Below are 20758 nucleotides of genomic sequence, written 5' to 3'. Positions count from 1 at the left end.
GGTTTTCGTGACGATGTTTTTAATTAAATGTGTTCTAAGTGTGACGTCTGCTTCTATGTGGTTGTATCACAAAGCCGAGTTCAAGTCTACACTGCAAATTTTGTTTACTGGTATTCAGCAAACTTTGCTGATTTTTTTTATGCTGATTTCATTCAGCAATGCGAATTTACTGAATATCAGCAATTATTTTTCAACTTGCTGAACCATCCAGCAATTTTGACAGTTGACCAGCAACGTTGTGCTGAAATTCAGTAAAATTTTTGCTGAAATTCAGCAATTTATTTTGCTGATTTTTTTTGTGCTGAAAGCGTTTCAAAAAATTTGGTGTGTAGTTTATGAGAGAATTGATGAATGAGTTAAAATGAGTTGGTTAAGGGGCCATTAGACTGTTTGTCATAATGACAAATATTTTCCATTGTAGTCCGAGGTTGCCATAATTTACATTGTGTTGGTCATTTGTTGAGCTTGTTTGGCCAAATATTTTTCATGTCTAATGGGACCTTTGGGGCTGTCCATAAACCACGTGGTCATTTTTTTGGGACTTTTCAACCCCCCCCGCGTGGTCATTAGTCCATACAAAAATTTTTATTTGTCCATACAAAATGGTCATTAGCCGAACCCCCCCCCCTTATGACCACGTGGTTTATGGACAGCCCCTTTATTGAGTTTCTTTTTGTAAATGGGATGAGTTATTGAGTTGGTGTTTCAATTAGCCGGAAAGTTAGTGAGTCGGAAATTGTGTGCATTGACGAGTGAATAGGTAAATTTATATGTAAGTGAATTGGTGAGTGTGAGTTGGTAGATGAATGATTTGAGAAGTGAAGGAAGTAATTGTGTTAGTGAGTTGGAGAGTGAATGAATTATTGAATGATCAACCGATTGAGGGAATCGAAGAGTGGGTGGGTTGATGAGTAGCCAAGTAAGTTGATGAAGATGTGACTTGATAAGTGCAAAAGTGGGTGAGTGTACGGTTTAATATCACTCTTGTACACACACAAGCTTATTCACTCATTCCCTCGTTTTCTCACAATTTCATCCCCATAAAGATTCACAAAATCACTAACTCACCCGTTCACTCACTCATACATTAACATATTAACTCACAACATCACTCACTTACTCTCCTACTTACTCACTCATTTACTCACTCAATAACTCACTAACTTATTCGGTCACTCACTTAAGTGACTATTCATTTATCAACTTATTTGTTAATCAATAAATCAACGCACTACATACTTACTTTTCCACTGTGTTCCAACATGTTGAAAACGACAAAAAAAAAACACAGGGAAACTCTCATTCATGAAGTCACTAGCACACCCACTCAGTTATAAAGTTCACTAAAGTTCCTAAGTTACTAAGTTCACTAAATTAATCACAAAATCTCTCACTTACTCACTAACTCCTTACTACCTTCAGTCCTGAGAACACAACACAACAAACTTTACTAACTTTCATTCACCAACTTACTTGCTCACTCACTCTCTAGCTCTTCCGCTTAATTGCTCATCCACTTACCAACTCATTCATCAATGAATAAATCAACCCACTACTAATTCACTACATCACTCACTCACTAACTCACGAGCTTACCTACTAACTCACTTACTAAACTTTCACCTCACTAAATCACTCACTAACTGGTGTGTTCCGTGGTCGTGCTGCTCGAAGTGTGAGTTCGATCCTACTCAAACTGAAATTTTTTCACTGGGCCCCTGGTTGTTATGTGTTTTATCAGTTGCCTAGTGTCAATGCAGTCTCAGCTAACGTCTGGTTGATGACGGTGTAGTGTCTAACTCGCTTACTCAATGGGTAAATACAGATTCACATATCAACGGGCTCACTTTCTCATGAATTCATTAACTCACTCACTTCACTATTACGAAAATATAGTGAAGCACTATAAATGCACAATAAAATGGAATCTTTTAGTGGAACACTGTACATGCGTAATAAACTAGGACATTACATACGGACGCATACAACACACAACATACATTTTGCCCCGTTACCCTAGTGGATAACAATTTCCGAACCCAGAGTGACGTGGTTTTATAATTGTTGTTAGTCAATCCTATAATCGTATTTTTTCTTACAGGTTGCTTTTTCGTTTACAGTGTTTGCTGTAATAGCTTAAGTTTTGTCTAGGAATTTTTGATCCTCAGGGAGCATCGCGGTTCAGGTTTTAACATGAGACGTCTACACTTTGATGTCCCTGTTAAGGAAGGTTTCATACATGTTTTCTGGTTGCAGTTGCAGAGATTACTCCAAGTTACTCACTGAGTGACCAGCTCTTAAGGTAAAGCAATATTTTTCAACTCTCAGTATTGCGCATTGCGCGGTTATAAGTGCGACGATGAAGTGCGGAATATCAAATAAAAGTGCGATTTTGCGTCAGATCGTTCCGGTATCTTCACCACACTTATTCATTAGCTCGTGAGTCGTGATGAATAAATGCGGTGAAGACACCGGAACGATTTGATGCGATATCGCACTTTTATTTGAGATTCCGCACTTTGTCGCAGTCCAGTTAGCAATGCAATAAACTATATGAGCGCCCTCGCTAATATAAGAAAAGCAACCTTTGTTTTTTATTGATATTTTTATATAACTTATATTTCTTCAAGGACTGGATCAATCCTTGAAGAATATTGCGTTGATACTTTCAGTGATTCAGGTAGGAATTCCTCCAGAGATTCCTGCCAGAGTTCAAACACACATTCCTTCAGGATATCATCAAGATATTGCTCCCTGTATTTCCTGGTAAATTTATCCGACATTTTCTTTTAGGATAACTCTAATAATTTCTCCACGGATTCTGAAAAACACATATTCAAAAATATTTCCTGCGAATTCCTACGGAAATTCCTTTAGAAATACCTCAAGAGTATTTTCTAGGGACATTTTCAGACGCTTGTCCAGGTATTCTTAAAGGATTAAAAAAAAAACGTCCACAGATTTCTTCAAGAATACCTAAATTTATACCCAATTATTTCTCCAGGAATTTTCCTATAAATTCCGCAATTTCACCACAGGTTTCCCGAGAAATTTATTCTGAGATTTCTTGAGGAATTTTCTTCAGATTACTCCAGATGTTCCTCCAGAGATTCATTTAAAAGTACTTCCTTAAATTTCTGCATGGATTCTACTGATGATTTCTTCAGAAATTTCTGCTACCGTCGTTGGGAGTGACAATGGGTCAGAGGGGCGAAATTGGGAAAAAACAATAACTGAAATATCTCATCAAATATTGCGAATATTGAATCAAAAATTTCAAGGTGTCATTCTCGTAGTTGCCAGCAGTTCCAGTAAAAAAAAGGTTCCTAGAGCAATTAGTTATTTTTTGGTAAATCATCGAAAAAAGCTTGAAAATAAGCCCTTTTTAAAATGTCACTTTTAAGGCTCCATGAAACATCACACTTTTAGGTGGATTGATAATTTTTAGAATCTCAAACTCATATCCATCGTAGTAGTATCATCCTTGACTAGAACTTTATTAACTTGCTTTGTTGTTAATGCGGAGCAAATTCGATACCCCTGACCAATTCTCACCCCCTCAAAGGGGTGAGATTGGGTCAATTTCCAAACACTTGTAGCTTTAAGGAAAATTTACGAACTCGAAACATTTTTTCATTATTCGTACATTACCATCACCAAAAAATGCATTCCAGTGACCAAAAAACTTTTTCATGCAAAGAAGCAAAAGTTATTGAACAATGAATGTGAAGGTATGCATTTTTGACCAATTCTCACCCCCAACGACGGTACTTTATGAAAAAATAAAAACATTAGATAATTCTGAAGAAACGTTGCAAGTAATTCCAAGGAGAAAATACTTTAGAAATTTCTGGAGAGATTTCTTAAAAATCCGTTGAGGAATTTCTGAAGTAAACTCTTGCGAATGTCTTTCAGATTCTTTATTGTGTTTTTAAACTGACGCTAGTTCAACACTTTGTGAAGTTATGGGTCAACAGAAGGATGCCCCAACAAGAGAGTGTCCAACAACGTGTCCGAAGAATCAAAGGTGATCCTGAAGAGATACCTTGCAGTCCCAACAAAGGGGTCTGGTCCTACAGAAATTGCTGACTAAGGTACTGGTGTAGGAATTCCGTTATAAAACCCGTCATAAAATTTCTGAGGGATCCCTGGAAGATTTTCTGAGTGGACTCTTGGAAGAACTCCCGACGACTCTAAAGGAATTTTTAGAAAAGTTTTTCGTACAAATGCTGAAGAGAAGTGTACACTAAAATCCCTAAAGTACTACCTGAAGAATTTTCTGAAGAAAATCCTGCACAAACAACAAAAAATCATGGAGGAATTCTTTGGGAAGCCACTGGAGTAATAAAAAAAAACTTCAGAAATCTTTAAATTAATACCTTGAGAACAGTCTGCAGATATTCATTGATAAACTTCTTTAAAAATCTCAAGTCATGAAATAGATTCTGGAGTAACTTCTGCAGGAATAGTTGAGAGACTCTTAAAAAAACATCTGAAAGAATCTCTGAAGGAAGTTCGAAATAAATCCAAAGCAATGCCTAGAGGAACTTTCGGAGAAACCCCTGGAAGAATTTCCGGAAGAATAGCTTGATAATTTTCTAGAAGAATTTCCAAATCAGTGCCCGAAAAAAACCCTTGAATAAATAAAATAATACCTGACGAAACCTCAGGAGAAAATCAAGCGATATTTTTGGAAAAGTTTCAAGATCAATTCTGGAAATTGTAAAGGAAAACCCAAAAAAAATTTTTGAATGAATCTCCGAATCTTTGTGGATAATTATCCCAGGATTGCATTTTTTTTGACGAAACGTTTGGAGGAACTAATGGAGTAATCCCTGGAAGAAGAATTTTATATATAACCTTCCTAATGTATCACGCTGGGAACAGTTCGCTGAGGTAGTGCACGGTTTGGGTAAAAAATGACCCTAATGCAGAAGGGCTAAGGAATTCTAGGAGGAAATGCGGAATCTTTTCTGAGGAAAACCATGGACCCGTTTGAAGATGAATCTTGTGATATTTTTTTGATAAACTCCTGAAAAAGTCAAAATAAAATTTCTGGGAGAAATCCTGAAAGAATCTATAGAGAAATCCCAGGAGAAATATTCAAAAAATAGACAGGAACAAGGATGCGTTCTGGAGGGATACTTTGAGGAATCTTTATAGGCACTATAACTAAAACCATTCTACGAAATCCTGTGAGAATCTTATTTAAAGAATTTCTGGCGGTGTCCCTGGAGATAATCCAGGATATTTTTTTAGAAACTTCAAGAAGAATGCTTGATAAACTCATTAACCTTTATGTGGCCAACAGGGTACCCGGGTATCCAGCACCCATTTAAAATACACGGTGTAGAAAAAAGCAAAAAGTTTGTCGGACACATAACGATTAAAAATGAATTCATTTTCTTCGGGAGCGTTCCAGTATAGGGGACGCTGAAATTTTAAAACCAGCTTTGACTAACCTGCTCTGATTTGACCATGACAGCACTGTTTGTTCGTCATTGCCCGAAATAACCTGAAAGTAGGGCATCCAAATGAGACTGGTGAAAACTCATGATGCTCTATTACTCCAGAGCACTACAAACGATAGTTTACCTTAGGAAAATATTAACAAGTTGAAAAATAGATCACGTAACACAAAAATAAAACTTGTTACATCACTCACACGTTGACTTGATCATTCACTCATTAACCTACCAATTCTTCATATCATTACCTATTAGGATACTCATTTATTCACTAACTCACTCAGTAACTCAATATAAGCCTAACTTTATCACTCATTTACTCACTAGCAGACTGTATCTCACTCACTAACACTCGCTAACAGGAACAGGAACACTCATTAGCACTTAAGCAGCCAACACACTTGTCACAGAAAAGTTCACGTGTCTCGTCTGTGACAAGTGTATTACTTTGGAAGCTTAAACTTTCTACATCGCTCACTGGCTCACTCATTAAACTGCACGTGCCTGATCCTCGACAACTAATTTTCAAAATGCTGTCATTTCGTCAATTTTTATCCGATTTTTTTGAAGTCACCCTCAACCATAAATTAGTACAGGTTTATTATACTCAAGTGGCCATGCAATATCTGGTACCATTCCGGGGATATTCCGGATTGTGCTGGGGTCAATGGGGTTGCCAAAATGGCTGAAAGTGATTATTGCGTGTGTTATTATGTTTGAACCATCAATTTTCAGCGACATGTTTGTTGCGAACAGTGAAACACAATTGCGATAAACAGATGTGAATAAGTCTACCCATCCGGATCCCCGTGACAGGTTCCGCAGGGCCTCATTGGGGACACTTATAGTTTTCAACCTAAACATGCCGTGCGACATATAAAATCTTCATGATTTCGAATGATTGAGTCAGAAACGATGGACTGAAGTCTGTATCAACTAATATGACCACACCGGAACATCTAGCACTGGTTCCACGGTTGTGTCATCGAGGACATTTCTGGTTTGCAACCAAAACATGTCATGCGACGTATCAATCTTCATGATTTCGGGAGAATGGTGCAGAAAATATAGACTGAAGTATGTATCAACTGATATGGCCGCTTTGGAGCACCGGGAACAGGCTCCGCGGAGGCCTCTCAAACACAATAACATACGAAATAATCACTTTTATCCATTTGCAAAACAGATCCCTCCCCAACCCACTGACTCCAGCACAATCCGGAATATCCCCGGAATGGTTCTGGATATTACATGGCCACTTGAGTGTAATAAACTTGCACTAATTTATAATCGATTGAAAGCGACTTCAAAAGAACCGGCTGGAAATTGACGAAATGCCACCATTTTGAAAATACACAAATTGACTGGCTCACTCATTTTCTCCCTCCCATTTACTCTCTCAATCACTTCCTTGCTCGCTAACTAACACTTTACATAAAGATTGATTAATAACTGTGGAAATGCACAAATAAACGCTAAGTTGAAGCGAGGCAGACCAAGTTCCAGTGGGGAGGAAGAAGAAGAACTTTCAGATTCACTATTTCGCAAATTCACTCATTAAGTCCCTTACTCACTAATCTACTCACTCATGCATTTTCTCCCTGTTACTCCCTCTCTCATTTGACCCACCATGTCAGTGTTTACTGACTCAATAAATTACAAACTTACTCACCAATACATTAATTTTCTTGGAAACACAATCACTTGTCTGCCCTAAGCTCTCACTTTATTAGCTTGTAACTGACTCACTCACTGGCTCATTTAATCTTGTGGCAGCTCACACTCACCAATTCATTAACCTACTTACACATTTACCAACTCATTCACTCACCTGGTTTCACTCGAACTTTTGTTCCACCTTACTCTTATGCTGTAAGAGAACTTTTGTTGCACCATTTAGCCAAAAGAGAGCAAAAACGTTTCAAAACTTTAATCACGTATTTCTCAGTTACTGTGCCAAGAATGGCAGTACAACTCACATGAAATAAGTTAAAGTTGCTTGTTTCAATTTGCAACATGGAATCAGTCATTCATCGACTGATTTGCGTACATTTGAAAAATCACGCCTCCGTGAACCCATTTGGCCAGTCTCAACCATATCAATCGTAAAGGCGACCCAAAAACCCAAAAAAAAACTCTAGCTAGAACATGCTACCCTCACCTTCTAGGTACAGCAAGCGTGTTTTTACCACCATCGAATCGATCGTCGTAACAAATCCCAAACTCACAGCGCCATGCTGAGAACACGCGGGAACCCAGCAGCAACAGGCAATAACTAAACTAATAAATTCTGGTTGGCGCCCTCTCTTCCACCTACAATCCCAACGTTTTTCCACCGTCGCGCCACGTCACCCACTTATGTGGTATATGTAGAGTAGAGTAGATACTTACTTGATACCGGTCCAGGGCGATGGCCGTGATGGAGATGGTCGACACGAAGATGCTGGTGGCCTGAAGGGTGCCAATCGATTTGCACAGGAACGGCAGCCGACCCATGGGCCAATATTTGGTGAGAATTTCCACCAGCGTCAGCGGCATCGTAACCAGGCACAGCAGTAAATCTGGAAAACACGGGGCGAAATGGGAAAATGGGAGGCTGAGTATGTTTTAGGGGGAGAGAAAGCATATACGGAGAGTGAAATTCTCGAGCGAAACTGTTGAACAAAATGCTTGTCATGTCATCACATTCGTTGGTAATTGTTCTGAGAAGTGAAATCAATTACTTTTGTAGGTGAGGCGGAATAATGCGGGAGACGATGCTGGCTGATTAATCTAACTAGCGATGGCATCTCCAAGTAGGTATAAATATAAAAGTGAACCACTTTATTTACGCATCAATGAAAGTGGAAGAGAAAACGCGCTGGAAAACCTCGCAACCAATTTAAGCTGGTTGACTGCTTTCGTCACTTCGACTAAATGCAGCCATAATCGCAAAGCCAGACGATAGGTGAGAATATGCGCTATAAATAATAATGGATGTAAGTGCTCAAACCTTTGAGCATTTGACCTACAGATGAATATTTAACACCGGTCATTACAACGCTCGTTAAGGTAAACAAACATCCAAATCCCGGAGAAGCGCCAGATCTCTTTGAAAGGTTCATGTAGCGACGGCTATTTGTACAATTGCTAAGCACTAAATAGCAACCAACAGCGCAGCTACCAAGAAAGTATCAAGGTGGGAGCTCATTTGAACCCATCCAATGGTTCCCCGAGCAGCAGGGAATACCTTACCAAAGAGCAACCAAATGATCTGATACCAAGAATTGTTATTGCCATGTTATTCTACGAAATGTTTTAGGGACATCACAATAACAAGTGGAGGTATTTGATCAGAGTTTGGCATTGATGTGCTATTTGTTGAATGTTGATTTAGCAGTTAACCCTCTAATACCCAAATTTTTTATTTTGATCTAAAAAACATTTTTCGTCATCTAAAATCGATTTAAACATGTTTTGGAAGATGATTCTTTTTAATTCTCGATTTCGTGAATTTCAGTTTTTGATTTTTCTAATTTTTATTTTTGAACATCCCCACACTTTTATATTTTTCCTGGAAGCCAATTTGGTGAACGAATTTTTTGAGATGAAAACATTTTGAGATTTTATGATTATTGTTGAAATATTATTGTTTCAATTTTTTTTTCACAGAAAATTTTATTTTCCGTGTAATTTTAGGGAAAATAATTTTAGAGTGTATTCGATTCCCTTAAACTATTAAACAAGGATAGAATGATTTGGGAAAAACTTTAAATATGTTAATTGTAGCGATTGAATACAAAATAAACAATTGCTTCTAAAAGGTGACTAAAACATCAATTTTTCAATGATTTTTAAAAAATGTAAATACGCTTTAAAATACACCAAAAACCATTTTGAGATATACAGAACAGTCCAAAATATCAGCCAAAAATATAAAAAAATTGATTTACCACGAAACAAAAATTACAAAAATGCTCAAACTATACCCCGTCTAAAGGCGGGATTGGGTATTAGAGGGTTAAATCAACTGAAGAACAGTTCTGCTGATGGAGCTATCGAAAATGTACATCAAAAGTTTAATACCTTAAAATGTTATCCATTGAATATTCTTTTTTGCTCGGGTCGCATTTAGTGTATGAATAAGTGTCACGTTCCATTCCGATGACGCACCTTGTCTTAAAGCTGCCAATTGAGACAAAAATATTCGGCACCGAGTCCTTCCCAGAACTTGTTCCTTTTAGTGTTTAACTTGTATACTCAGTTTCCTCAACACGACTCCCACCAAGAACCGGTCCATATACTAACGGTAGGAGCAACGCCACGATATGGAAAACTTTCCGCCTGTGTGACCTTTCAAGTTATTTTCCTTGGCGCCCACGGAAGCAGGGACTCTCATGCAGGGAGGAAGTGATTTTGAATATTTTTTTTTCCATGTCGGCCATCCATAAAAACACGTTTTCTTGATTGTTCCGGTATGAAAAGGAACTCCCCATAGATTGTTGCCATGTGTTGGAAAAGCTTTGCAGTGAGTGCTATTTGAACTATTGTTATTGTGTTTGTTTTGTTCTAAATATGTTACTTGCGGTGCTCAGAGTTAAGCGCTTTTTATCGAATCATTTCACTAGATATCAAACTAAAAATATGGTCAACAAATACTGAAACACGATACGTAATAATAACACAAACACTTGATCCTCGAGAGCAACGACTTTTTCTTTTGGAGATTTTACAGACAATTTCTTAGGAAATTGAAAAATTTCCAATTGGAGTTCAAAGAGTTACAAAGAAATTCCTAAAAAAATCTGGACCCGAGCAGAAGAAAATATCAACAGCATAATTAAATATGTTATTTTGGCTTAACTGCATAATCGAATCAGTAATTTTTATGTTATTAGTTTAACATATTATGTTATAAGCTTGTCTGTCATAAGCGGCAAAATAACAAATATCATAACAAATAAATGTTCCTGGAAGACTAATTCAATAACATGTTTTGTTAGATCAATTACAACTTAATAACAGGAAATTTGTGGTCTTGTTATTGTTCTGTTATTGTTCATTACATATTTGTACATTCTCTATAGTAGAATAATAATCAAACTTGTTCTGAAACAAAAACAATATTCAAATAATATCTTGTGGATATATCCCAATAACTTGAACATAACAAAATAAGATTGCCCAACATAACATGTTATTGAAAATATATAGTTTGATAAGTTAACAATAACAAATTATGATATAAAAACAGGCTATGTGATTCTGTTGTTATCAATTTGCTATTCTCCTCTGCTCGGGGATACATTCATAAAGAAATTGCAAAAACATTTCCAGTGGAATTAGTCCAAAGAAAATTGTTACCGACAATATCGGCAACAATAAAAGGGATAGGTCAGGTTATGTTTTTTTTTTTGTTTAGTATTGATGTTAGTGTTTTTTTTATCTTTGTTAAATATAAACATATGTTGTGATAAAATAAAGATACATAAATTATATGTTTAAAAAATTAGTTTTCCATGCAGTTAATTGAATAAAACTTTAAAATATTAGTAATGTTAGTAGATCCTGAGGGACTTCAAAGATGAGCAGGCCTGGGCGTATGAACGCCGATGCCACAGGATGCGTGGACCCAACTAACATTCGCCAGCCGCAAACAAGCATGCATGCTGAATTGTTGCTTTATAATGTTAATTATAGCTGTACTAAAATTATGCTGTACATATTCCTGTACAAATGCTTTTTCAATTGAAAAAGTAGCCAATGATCAACTTTTCGTATTGGTATTAATAATGATAATTTAAAACATTTTTCAAGCGTTTAAGAAGATTTTTATTCGACTCACAGTAATTCCTTTACAACATAGTTAAACAAGACTTTTTTCTGCTTCTTGTTAAGTTCATGTAAAAATTAGGACATGTATCTGAATAATGTGTTTTTCACAAGTCAAATAAGCGCTTTCGTTTCATCATACTTTGACTCAGAGTACATGATGAAAAACACGTGTTTTTTACCGAACAACAGCTGAATTAATCTGTTGTTCAGTCGTTAACCATAATGTTGTGCTAATTCACCACTGCTGTATAGGAGCTTGTATAGGAGTCGGACTCTGATCATTATTAAACCACGGGAAGTTTATGTTTTGATTTGAGCGCTGCAATTCATCATCTCTAGGATGGCGCAGATAGGAAGGCATGCGGCTGGCAATCGACGGGTCTCGAGTTCGAAACTGGATTTAGGTAAATTTATGTGTAGTGATTATTTCACAATATTTGTTCACAGCATTAAGTTCCAATCATAAACTCTCGTGGAAATTGAAAAATTTTGCATTTTTTTATTTTTAATCATTTTTGCTAAAGCTGAATAACAGCTTAACTATATACCGTGGGTACACAGTCATGGATCACTTAGTGGTATTTTTGACCTTCAAAATTCAATTAAAAATAAAAGAAAACAAAAACTACGACTTTGAAAGCACCGTTGGCTATGTTTTGATTCGAACTTCATTCCCGATCCATTTGAAGTATAATCGCAAGTCATTTTCGCGTAAAAAAGGAATATTTCACTGTTTACAAAATGCCTTATTATGGATCAGCTCCACAGAGTGCCACACATTATGGATCAATTTTTGCCATATTATGGATCAGTGCAAAATTCCTCAAAATTCCAACTCTAATAACAAATTTGCGTTTGTAAGGCTAAACTACGCAGTGCATTGATTATTTTACTGATGGAGTACCCGATTTTACAACAGGAATAAAGAGAAAACATTAAAAAGTCCCGAATCCATTCACTTCGATAGAGGTGTGCCACTAGGTTTCAGTGATGCTCTCCATTTTAAGTGTTATTTTTACAACTCTGTGTTTCAAGACACCTGGTTTTCAAGGTTACATGTTTTTTTAAGATACTTTTGATACTTTAAGGTAAGAATATTGTATCAAGAGCGTTGAGTGGAGCAAAAATTTATATTTGTTTAAAGTGATCCATAATAGCGTCAAACGATCAGTTTCAGGGTCACATTATGGATCACTGTTGAAAGTCACATTATTTTAGTATTTGAATCCCAGAATAAAACAAAACTTCTTTTAATAGATACATACATATCTTATCCAACGTGTACGAGCGATTTTTATATCAAAATTGATGGATTTCGACACTTTTAGAGCTTACCGCTGCAGGAGTAGCTTCTTATAGAATTCGGCTGTTTACTAGCAGATGTGAGAGGACACCACCATCGTTGCATTAAAATACATTTTATTTTCAGATTGAACTCTTGTAAATGACTTTTTATCTCAGAAAGCAAATAGGATCATGCTACAAAATGAATTTCGTGCAACGAGATGAACCAGCCGAGGGCTGAAAATCTCGATAATAAAGAAAAATAATAATAATAATAATAATAATTTCGTGCCGAAATATATGTTTTGAGCAAGATATTCGACTTTTAACATCAAAGTGATCCGTAACTGTGTGTGTGATCCATAACTGTGTAGGGACGGTATTTGTAAAACGATTTAACAACAAACATTTCAGTTGGTACACAACACTATGCTTTACAGTTTCTCCAAATTTGTGTGAACAAAACCCGAACAAAGGTTGTGCCTGAAAACTATCCAAATGTTATTCAGCATCATGCTGAATCAATTCGTCGTAAAGGTGCTTGTAAAAGGAGTGATTGCGGAGCGTCCCATCGAAAGTATTTTTTAATGAAATTTTATAAAGACACGGACACGTTCAATGCTTCCAGTGAGCTTTTCACTCTTTGAAGGAAGCACGACACTAGACAACGTACTAGCATGCAACGCCCAGTGGCACAGCCGAAAACTTTTCCTGACAGCTGCGGCGGGAATCGAACCCGCGCTCCTCAGCACGATGCGACTAAGTGCTTGGTGACACTAGCCGCACGGCCACGAAGCCACTAATTTCTAAAGGAATTACCGAAGTAATTAAATCATGTCGGTGGAGATACTGGAGGAACTATCAAGAACTACCAAAAAAATTTCTAAATAAATTTTCAAAGAAAATACCACAAGATTTAACATTGAAGTTTTCGAAGAAATTCTTAAAGAATATAACCAATATTACTGGGAAAAAAAATCTCAGCAGAATTGCTTGTGGAGTTTCCAACGGATATTGTGAAGAAAATTCCCAAAGCAATTTAAAAAAGCATTTTCGTCGGCAAATTTTTCAAAAAAAAAATGCCAACGAAAATCTCAAATCAATTTTCCGAGGTAATTCTCAATGCGGTAAAAAAATAATTCCAAAGGAATAACCGAAGCTCTCGGACCAATACCCTTAAAAGAATAAAAAAAAAATGCTTGACAATTTTTGTAAAGGGGTTACTGCTGAAATTACCACAGTAATTCCCAATTTAATTCCCAGAGTAGTTGCCGAAGAAGTTTAAGAAGTTTCCAAAGGATTTTTGTGGGGCATTTCCAAATAAATTTTCGAATAAGTTGCTGCAAGATTTCCTAAACGTATCTCGGAAGATGTCGCGAAAAATTGTTTCAAGAATTTTAATGGGAATTACAAATTAAATTTACAAAAGTATTACAGGAGAATTTTTCAGGAGTTGCTGAAGGTTGCTAAAATATATTGCTGGAATTCCCGAAGGAATCTATAACGAAATTTCCAACAGAATTGCCGAAAAAATTCCCGAACGAAGAAAAAGCTGAAGGTAGTTGCCAAATAAAATTTCAGATAAAATCACGCAAAATATGTTTTCAATGTATTTTCTGTTGAAATTGCCTAAGAAGTGCCCAAACAAATCAAAAGAGTTTTCAAAGAAAATGCTGAACGGTCCTAAAAAATACCCAACATAATGTTTAAAGAAAGTATCGAAGAAATCTTTAACAGCCCGAGCAGAAGAGAATAGCAACAGCATAATAAAATGTGTTATTTTGAAAAAATAACTGAGTAGCGGAAAGAGTTATTTCCATGTTATTTACATAACGTGATTATGCATCCCAAGAGCCGGTGCGATCAATGATGGAGTGCTTCAACGAAGTAGTATACTTGTTTGATTTTAATATTACGACTAAGAGGTTTAAGGCTATTCTAACACGTGTTATGTTCAATTAGTTGTATATTTTTATTCATTAAGACATCACTGTCGGATGAAATTCTCAATAATAAATAAATAAATAACAAATCCTGTTATAAACTTGTCTGCCATAAGCGGCAAAATAACAAATATTATAACAAAAAAATGTTCCTGGAAGACCTGTTCAATAACATGTTTTGTTAGTTTCAATAAAAACTTAATAACAGCGAATTTTGAAAATATTTCAAAAACAAATTTTGATATGAATACGTTATTGATAACAATCTGAAAACAAAATTTGCTTTTTTTTCTGTTGCGGAAAGGAACTCCTCCAAAGTCCCATATGCATTCAATGGGATACGCAACAATAGGATCTATTGTTAAATGTTTCATTCATAATTGGGACACTTTTGTTGTTACATGCGATTTCTTATCGAAAACAGAGAGAAACAACAGTTCTCGTTTATTTTCCGAACAACTTACGATGAAAAACTGCCGTCGTTTTGATACCCTTTATTAGGTGGTTCATTGTTTATAAGATTAATTTACATTATTACCTCATTGATTGACACATTTATCCTAGTTAATCTAAGTGGGCTCGATGCAGTGAAATCAATAAAAATAAAATGTCTAAAAACAATCAATGGAGTTCTTGATGACTTATTTTTTTTACATTTTTGTCGAAAATGTGTTGTTCGTCGTTGAATTCCACCAGTTGATCCAAAATGTGTCATAAAATGGCTAACACTCTATTACACTCTCTATTTTCGTATTCATACCTAACTGAAACTGGGACAAAAAAAAACAGGTATACTTTTCAAAGTGCTTATAAAACAAAAGGCTGATAAGTTGGCACTGTAACGTAATGTCAGTAAGAAGAGGAACTGATGACAAAATAACATTTTCTCTTACAGTTTCTCACGGAATGCTGTGAACAACAAAAATCTCGAATGGTGTAGTTTTGATTGCAAAGCTAGTTGTGTTGTAATATTAATGATCAAATATTTGTACTAGTCTCAATGACACAATAATAACTGAACTTGTGCTACAACAAAACATGTTATTGAAATGCAATTTAAAGAAAATATACCAAGAGCACGATCATAACAAAATAAGATTGCCCAACAGAACATGTTATGGAACGGTGATGACTTAATAAGTTAATAATAACAAACCGAGATATAAAAACAGGTTTTGTTATTCCGTTGTTATTATTTTGATATTTTCCTCTGCTCGGGAGAACAAACACCATGTTGGATTTTCTGCTCATTATTTTCAGCTTATAAATGTCCACACATCAAGTACACCAAATACTCATACATATTACATGGTACAAGATATCTCTATTAAACAGTCAACATCTTGAATTTGTGTCTGCCATCTTGGATTCTTGGTAGCTATGTTTGGATCACTTGGTTAGTTAACCCTCATTCAGCCAACATTAATTTTCGCCTCCGGACGAGCATAACCCGGGTAGAGCGAAATGGCAAATAAAGGGCAAATTTCACCATTAAAATATAATGTTTGAATGGCAAAATTTGCCATTAGTTTGTTTGAAATAAGAGTGATAATAACCAAAATAATACAAAATTTCTATGGCTTAACAACTAAAGAATAACTGATTTTTCCATTGTAATAACAAAATAATAGCAAAAATAATGGCAAAACAATAACATATTTTAATATGATGGTAAATTACGTTATTGTTTGATATTATGGCTGATAGTATCCCGACCAGAAGCTCCTAACAAGATTATAACAAAATTATGACAACCGTTGTTAGAAATAACACAATTTGATATAATTTTGTTGTGATGATTCGTATACATGAATAACCATAACAAAATTGTAACAAAATTTGTTATTATTTCAATAACAAAACTATAACAAAACTTGTATTATTTGTTCAAACAGATATATTACAGCATTTGTTACATTATGCATATCAAAATAATAACCTGTAACAAAATTTCGTAACACATTTATTGTAGTATTTGCTACGTTTTTTTGTGACAAAATAATTTCAAAATGTGTTAGGTTGGTTATTTTTGTAATACTGACCACTCGAGTCGAAAGCCATAAAACAAAACTTATAGCATTCATTTAGAACGCAACGCTAAAATCGTCATGTTTTAACAACCGTATGGACCGTAACGCTCGGTTGTACTTTTTCCTCTCCCTTGAGCGACGCGTAATTTGGGGACGGTATCATTTTTGTTTAAAAAAAACTGCAACAGAGGTATCATTTAGTTATAATCTGCCAAATTCTTCCCAAACCAGCAGTGCTTTGTAGCGTTTTAAAGAACATATTTTCTGCTAAAAGCTGTTGCGAAGAACCTGTTGACGCAACAGCACAATATTTTCTAGAATCTAGATTATGTTGGGTTAGTTTTGTGGCACAATGGTTAAGTCTTGTCTGGTGTGAAACAAAACAAGTAAACATTGTCAAACTTCCCCATCATCAGATCATTAGCTTTTCTTTCTTCTCTGTTAACCTTAGTTTTGTATTCTTACGCGATAGGTAGTCGTGAAAACAACGTGAAAAAGGTTTGGAACTTTTTATCAGACCGTTTTCAAATTTTAATAGTCCATTTTACGAGCCGATTTTATGAATGAATTTTGACAGGAGGTAGCGTCCAATAACCCGTGAAAACCAATATCATCATCAACATTGTTGTCACTTCGTAAAATGGCTCATAGGATGTCAAAGATACAGTGGACGTTCGATAACTGCAACATGTTTACGTTCCACTTAGCGAACAAATGCAATAATTCGCGTGCGCTCGTTGTTGTTTATAAACGTCTTGTTGTTGCTCTCGATTTATTAATGGTTTTAAGCTGTTGTAGCCGTTGGCAAAATAATATTCATGAATTGCTATAAAGTGTGATATCTGCAGACGGATATTATTGATTCATTGTGATTCTGAACTTGACGAATTGAACGTAAAACGTCTCTTACAGCAACTTGTTCTGTAAAAAGTGCTCTCAGAGCATCAATGTCATAACTGAGCCATACAGTGTTTGCGAAGGAGAGTGCGCGTCTTCGTTTCATATCGGTTGCGTTGGCCTAAGCGAAGACGATTTGTGCACAATGGCTGTGAAAACGAACATGGTCTGGTTGTGTGACACATGCTTGTATGAATTCCGGAGAATGAGGTACGGCATGTGTAAGAGAACGTGTGATTTGCTGAATGAGAAGCCTATCGACGAACAAGTACGGGATCTCAAAATTACTGTGACTGGAATATTGGAAACGCTCTCCAAAATTGTTCCGACCGATGTTGCAAGAGATCGAGCTTTATTACACTCTACGCCCTTATATACAAATTTGCCGTGCGATGCGATGAATACAAGCGACATGGATGTGAACAACGTAGAAAGCGTACGGCATCGAGAGTATACGGATGCAGAGGATTTCTCATTGTTTATATCGAACATTGAGTCCAGCGTGTCTGAGCGGGATATCCATAGAATGGTTTCACTTGCATTGAAAACTCCTGTTGATTTCTGTTATTTAAGAATTAGAATATTCAATAAGACTTGTAAGTCAGTTGGATCAAATAAATGAGTAAATAAATGAAAAATTCGATAACTGGAACGCCTGACAGCATCAACAAACCATCAACTACCGTTAAATGAACGTGAACTTCATCCGTCTGTTCACTTGGGCTAACATGGCGCACCATTTTGACATTTTGAGGTTCTTGCAGTTAAAAAGCATTGCAGTTAAACCGCTTGCATTGACCGAACGTCTACTGTAACCGTTTCCGAGATATTCGTTATTCAACATCATGAGTCTCTCAATATGTAAGAAGATGCGCTATTTTCATAAGTTATTCGATGCTCCACCAACAAAATTATGTTATTTCCAACACTTTTGTATATCCCAAAAACGATCACTCACTTGACTGGACGAATAATTTGAACGTTATAGGAAGATTGTGAACTTCATTTTGTAGAAACGATTGAAGTTTCTAACGTGAAATGATGATAATGGGTTGCTTTTATCGATAAACTCTAAGTAAGAACAAAGAAATTCAATTTTGGAATAAATGAATTCTCAGTTTGTAAATCAACCATGCGTTTTATTGTTTTAAACAAGCGACATTGCTGCGTGAACATCCCTATAAACCAGATTAGTGTCTATAAACCTTTATAGTGCTTCATCTGACGATAGTGCTAACATCCTGTATATATTGAGTTTCATTGAAATATTATTAATTAACCACACGGATTGGTGTACCGAAGACTTTACCCTAAAGTACACAAAATCACCAAAAATCCTCCAGGCATTTTTTCAGAAATTTCTCCAGGAATTTTTAGGGAAATTCTGCCAGGTATGCCTTTGGGGATTTTTGTGAGGAATCTTCAGGAATTCTTAGAATCAATGCTTTCAAAAATTTCAAGTTATCTTTAGACTTTTCTTCAAGCTTTTCTAGAGATAACAGCTGAACTTCTAAATTAAATTTTTAAACTTCCCTGGATTCCATTCGAAATTGCTCCATGAATTTGTTTAGGAAATCATCCGCGATTTTTTTTTTTTCAGAAAGTCTTCCATGGATTTCAAATGTAAGTTCTTTAGAACATCTTCCATGGATTGCTTCGGAATTTCTTCTAGAATTTCCTTCGGAATTTTCGTTAGAGGATGATTTCCATGGGTTTCCTTAAAAACTCCACCATGGATTTTTCCAGCACCCATACGAGATTTCTTCCAGAAAATACTGTACAGATTCCTTCAGAAATGATTTCAGCAATCCTAAAGAAAATCCAGAAGTTTCTCAAAGGTCTTCATTAGAAAATCTTCAACAGTCTCGTTCAGAAATTCTTACAAAGATTCATTCAGATTATTTTCCAGGGATTCTTCATTGACTTTCCCTGGATTTTCACTAAATAAATCAGTTCAAGGCTTACAAGTCTAGGCAAGTCTTCCAAGGATTGCTTCAGAAATTACTGCATGAACTTGGTTCCAAAATCTACCAAGGTTTACCCAAAATCATTAATTTTTTCCCTTTATTTTTTTTCTAAAGAAATTCCTTTCGATGTCTTAAGATTTTTTTCTATTCCAACACGTTTTGCCTTTCTCGTACACTAAGTGTACTGGAAAGGCTATATGTTCACTCAAAAAACGACTTTTTGATAGAAAGCTCGAAGGGTCGAATCACATATACCAATCAACTCAGTTCGACGAATTGAGCAAATGTCTGTATGTGTATGTGTGTATGTGTGTATGTATGTGTATGTGTGTATGTGTGTGTGTGTATGTGTGTATGTATGTCTCTGTACAAAAAAGGTCACATCACTTTTTTGAACTAAACCTCAACCGATTTTAATGACCGATGGTTCATTCGGCGCGGAATGTGGTCCCATTGTTTCCTATTGAAAATGGTTCGGATCGGTCCAGCCGTTCCGGAGTTATGGCCATTTAGGTGTTCCGGACCGGTACCCCAGGAAGGGGCCAGATATGAAAACGCTACAAACCCATCCATGCGACACATCAAACTACGGCATTTTCGATATCTTGATGAACGGTAAGCAGAAAAATGGTCTCAGACCATATCTACACCGGTAGTGTCCCAGAGCCGGTTCCGGGTGTCCCACCGGAAGTGACCAAACATAAAAGTGCACTAAACCCATGCATGCGGCATATCAAACCGCAGCTTTTTCGATACCCTGATGAACAGTAAGAAGGAATACATTCTCAGACCATATCGGAACCGGCAGTACTCCGGAACCGGTTCCAGATGTCCCGCTGGAGGTGGCCAAGTATAAAAGTTAACCAAACCCATGCATGCGACATATCAAATAGTGGCTTTTTTGACATCCTGATGAAAGGTAACCAGGAAAATATTTTCAGACCATATTTGAACCGGTTGTGTTCCGGAACCGGTTCCGGGTGTCCCACCAGAAGTGGCCAAATATAAAATTTAACCAAAACCATGCATGTGACATATCAAACCGCGGCTTTTTCGATAACCTGATGAACAGTATGCAGGAAAGCATTCTCAGAACATATCGGAACCAGTAGTGTTCCGAAACCGGTTCCAGATGTCTCGCCAGAAATGGCCAAGTTTCAAAGTTAACCAAACCCATACATGCGACATATCAAATAGTGGCTTTTTTGATATCCTGATGAACAGTCAGCAGGAAAATATTCTCAGACCATATGTATCTGAACCAGTAGTGATCCGGAACCGGTTCCGGGTGTCCCGCCGGAAATGGCAAAACAAAAAAGTGAACCAAACCCATGCGACAAATGAAATCGCGGATT

At 36.3% G+C, this 20758-nt stretch overlaps 1 protein-coding gene across 2 annotated transcripts in view; it reads right to left on the bottom strand.

The window, feature by feature from the left end:
* The window catches only part of LOC115267376 (neuropeptide F receptor), a 77656-nt gene that overhangs the window by 16791 nt on the left and 40107 nt on the right, over window positions 1-20758 (bottom strand). For both annotated transcript variants that reach the window (XR_009996571.1, XM_062847030.1), the window contains exon 3: window positions 7860-8029. Coding sequence is in view for 1 of the 2 variants with exons in the window: in XM_062847030.1 (XP_062703014.1) it covers window positions 7860-8029 (170 nt within the window). In the remaining variant the exon portion in view is untranslated. The remainder of the gene's footprint in view (window positions 1-7859; window positions 8030-20758) is intronic.

The sequence above is a fragment of the Aedes albopictus genome, chromosome 1 (assembly GCF_035046485.1).
Source record: "Aedes albopictus strain Foshan chromosome 1, AalbF5, whole genome shotgun sequence".
Classification (NCBI taxonomy): domain Eukaryota; kingdom Metazoa; phylum Arthropoda; class Insecta; order Diptera; family Culicidae; genus Aedes; species Aedes albopictus.
Note: the sequence above shows the minus strand (reverse complement) of the source record. Positions and strands in the feature narration are given on the sequence as shown.